The sequence below is a fragment of the Chrysochloris asiatica genome, unplaced genomic scaffold (genome assembly GCF_000296735.1).
Source record: "Chrysochloris asiatica unplaced genomic scaffold, ChrAsi1.0 scaffold00194, whole genome shotgun sequence".
In the NCBI taxonomy this organism is placed as follows: domain Eukaryota; kingdom Metazoa; phylum Chordata; class Mammalia; order Afrosoricida; family Chrysochloridae; genus Chrysochloris; species Chrysochloris asiatica.
In genome coordinates, this window is record NW_006408712.1 from 1,196,486 (window position 1) to 1,200,736 (window position 4,251).

The 4,251-nt window shown below is 35.4% G+C and overlaps 1 protein-coding gene across 2 annotated transcripts in view; it reads right to left on the bottom strand.

Moving 5' to 3' along the window:
- SOS2 (son of sevenless homolog 2 (Drosophila)) overlaps positions 1-4,251 on the bottom strand; it is a 129,564-nt gene that overhangs the window by 40,792 nt on the left and 84,521 nt on the right. For both annotated transcript variants that reach the window (XM_006872334.1, XM_006872335.1), the window contains one exon: positions 994-1,097. In XM_006872334.1, the coding sequence (XP_006872396.1) occupies positions 994-1,097 (104 nt within the window). The remainder of the gene's footprint in view (positions 1-993; positions 1,098-4,251) is intronic.

Genomic DNA, 4,251 nt, shown 5'->3' on the forward strand with positions numbered 1-4,251 from the left:
TTTTTTTTTTTTTTTTATGCTGAAAATCACGGTTCTATAAACATTAGCATAGCTACTTGCATTATTCTAATATGTACTACTATATCTAAAGTCATCTTAGAATTCTTGCCAACAATATAATTTTAAACTAATTTACGATAAACAATGTTAGTACATACTAATAGAAATGCATCTTGAAAATCTCCAAGTTGAAATAAGTGAATAACATTTTCTATTTTAAACAAAATTACTCTTAAACAACAGTAGGGGAGGCCTGGTATAGCACTGTAGGATAAGCACTCGACCATAGGTCAGTTTGAACCACAAAGTTGGCAGTTCAAACCCACAAGCTGCTCCTCGAAAACGCTATACAGGTTCACTATGGGTCGGAACAGCAGGGAATGAAACAAGCTAGGCTTAGTTACAATAATCTTACTTAACAGCTCACACTGTTAAAACATAAATAACTTTGCCTTCATAATATATACTTGATGACACATACACTTGCTTAACTGTTCAATGGTCTAGAGTCATTTCATGAGCTATGTTGTAAACTCCAAATAGGAAAACATATATATTCCTAGCTCATACCTTTCATGTACTAAAATATACCAAAACTTTTCATGGGGAAAATATATTAAAAACAAGCTGCTAATCATCTTAAAGTAAAAAGTAGAATTCAAGAGAATAGGAAAAACAGATAAATTTAAACATTTTCATTTAGGTGAAGGAATGGCAAATATCAAATGAGATAAAATTAAGTGGCTTAAATTATAAAGAGCATGTTTGATCTCATTAAAAAAATACTCTTCAAAAAAACTTGAAAAAACAAGGTTCTAAGATTTCAGATGCTTCTAAACATATGTGAACTCATTAGAGTCAGTCAACGTTGTTCCAAATGTTATTTTGGCTTCTTAAAAATTTAAATGTTAAGTTCCTCAATTAAAATTCATGGAATTTTTAAATTAAACTCATGTGCAACATATGATTCAACTAAACCTTTAAATAATATACCTCTTACACTTGAAATGAAGGATTCTAGTCTTTCAAGCAACTCCAAATCTCTTTCAAAGTCATAAAAATGATGTTCAACCCAATGCCGAAATACATTTAAGATCCTGATTAAATAGAAAGAAACACATTTTAGTGAATTCTAAGTATTCAAAATTATACTTCCTTTACGTATGTAACACTCAGAAAATAACTCAAAGAAGTCACTGATTTGTATATAAAATTTGTTCTCTATACAGTACAAATGTTATTTTAAGCTCTTAAATTGAAAAAGAAAATGCTTTTTAGGATTCAAATTTTGATACATTTATTCATACAAAACAGAAAGTTAACTAATACTTAGTCAAGTGGCACAAATGTACATACATTTTCCTATTTTATTTCAAAAAGATGACAAAAAAATATTATTTCCGGGAATTTGTTTTGTAGTACCATTAAATTATTAAGAACCATGTAAACAGATTTAATAACCTATACAAATAAGGAAGGACTGGTGTTACAGTGGTTAACGTGCTCAGCTGATAGCCAAAAAGTAAGTGGTTCAAATCTACTAGTCAATCTGAGGGACAAAGATGTGGCAGTCTGCTTCTGTAAAGACTTACAGCCTTGGAAACTCTACTGTGTCCTGTATGGATGGTCGCTCTGAGTCAAAATCAAGGAGATATCAGTGGGTTTGGTTTGTTTTTATATACAAATGTGAGAGATGTAGTAAATGACTACTTCAAAGTTGGCTCTTCCCCTCCAAACTGACTTGTTAAGAAAAATACTTGTAATTTCCAGTCTCTTTCAAATTTAGGTCATTGTGTGCTTGCTTGATTCAGTGACTTAAGATAATATGTCAAGACGTCACAATCTGTTTGGTTTCAATTTACACTTGTTGTTGATTCTACTCACAGAAACTCATTCCAGGAGCAGCTGGTGAGTTTGAACCACCAACCTTGCGTCTAGCAGTCTACTGCTTAAATATAGCTCTGCCTCCACTTTTTCTCCTTTCTAGTTTCCATAGCAGCCAAGGTAATTTAAAAAGTATCAGGTCAAAAAAAACTTTGATGAATTAGACTTTATTAAAAATAACAAAAGACATTACTAAGAAGATTACTAGGCAAGCCACAGATAAAGAAAAAAAAATTATTGTAAAATATGTATCTGACAAAAGAATGACATCCAGAATATATAAAGAATCCCCCTTCAATTCAATAACACACACACACAAATTGAAGATTTGAATACATTTTTTCACTGAAAAAAAATCATAAGTGGCTGCTACATAAAAATAAGAAGTCCTCAATATCCTAAGTCAACAGGGAAATATAGATTGAAACCACAGTGAGATACCATTATGCATCCACCAGGGTGATAGGAAGTAAAACTTGTGTTTTACTTGTGATGAGAACGTGATACACCTGAACACTGTGAGTGGGAATGCAAGTTTTGTTTTTAACTATTTATTGGGAAGTAAGTGAAGATTTACAGAGCAGATCATTAGTTTTATATTCAACAAATCATATGCTTTGTTTCATCTCAACGACTGATTTCCTCAATGTAACATCAATTATTCCACTGCTTCTACATAATTCTTGTTTCCATGCCTCCTTCTTTCCCAACCCTTCTGAATTTTGTCCTCAGGTAAGTGCTGCCCTTTATATCTCAGATCGTTGACCATTCTATGGTGTGAAAACCTCACCAGTGGTGTTGATCCCCTATGTACCCGTGTGTTGCTTAGCTGAAAACTGAGCCATAGGGCTGAGTTCAGTTCCACACCTGAAAGATGACCAAGAGCAAAAGTCTTGGGTTCCATCAGTCTCTGTCTGACCAGTAAGCCTGGTCTTTTTTATGACTTTGAGTTTTGTTCCATATCTTCTCCTTATATCCGGGACCCTTCAATGTGATCCCTTTCAGAGCAGCTGGTACTAGTAGCTGGGCACCATCCCATCTAGTATCTAGTTCTTCTGGCCTCAGGGTCTTGGAGACTAATGTTTACATGTTCCATTATTCCACTGAAGTAACTGTTGTCAATTTTCATCACTCTTTTTTCCTCTGGACAGGGAGAGACCAATGGTTGCTACTACTTAGATGGGCTCATGAGCTTTTAAGATCCCAGTTGCTACTCACCAAAGTAGGATGTAGAACATTGTGTTTGTGAACTATGTTATGCCAATTGACTATGATGTCCCCTTGAGACTATGGTACTGCGCACCCAAGTATTCTGAAGGTATTTGGTAATGTCTAAGAAATTTTCAAGAAAATGAGGAAGAGCTACAGTGAGATGGACTGGTACAGTGGCAGCAGCAATGGGCTCAGGCATAGTAACAACTGTGACGCTGGCACAGGACTGGGCAGAGTGTTGTGTTCTGTTGTGCACAGAGCTGCTATGAGTCGGCACCAATTCAATGGCACCTAACAAGTTTTCCTAATTTTGCTCCATGTATGCTCCATCACATTCATGGATGTTCACAACAAAGTTAAATACCCATGTAAAAACATCCTGCCAAACCTTTATATCTGTATATCACACCTGTCACCTGTTTAGACTGTGTATCCCATATTATTATTGTTGTTAAGTATCATTAAGTCAGTTCCAACTCATAGTGACCCTATATAGAGTTTGAACTGCCAACCCTGAGGTTAGCAATCTAGTGCATATCGTACACAGCACCATACCAATGTCTATCCACAAGTTACCGTTATTGCAGGATGGTATACATAACAGTATTACCTTTATCCCCTTTAACGCTTGCACCCCTCCTCCCTGTGTTTTCTTCTGCCTTCAACATTTTTCTGTCAACTACCCTTTTATTGTATATTGCTTGCCTCATCACCCAAGTTAACATGTGTGGTACCACAGGATAAGCACATGATCTCAAGGTTGGTTTGATTTCAAACTCACCAGCCATTCCTTGGAACCCCAATACAGGGTTGCTATGAGTCAGATATGACTCAATGGCACTTCACAACAACCCTCTAGCCAGTAAATTGCTTCCCCTTCCTTCTCACACTTGGTAATTATCAAAGAATGATTCTTTTAGCATGAAACCGTTTCCTGACTTTTTAAAATAGTAGTCTCGTACAAAACGTATCCTTTTGTGATTGACAATTTCATTCAGCATAACGTCCTCCAGGTTTATTCATATTATGAGTTATTGGCAGTTTCTTTTAAAATTGAATATAAGGATAAGCACTACTTAAGAAGAAGAAGGTTGGAAACCTCTCACTCCCCAACTTCAAAATTTATTACACGGCTATAGTGGTCAAAACAGCTTG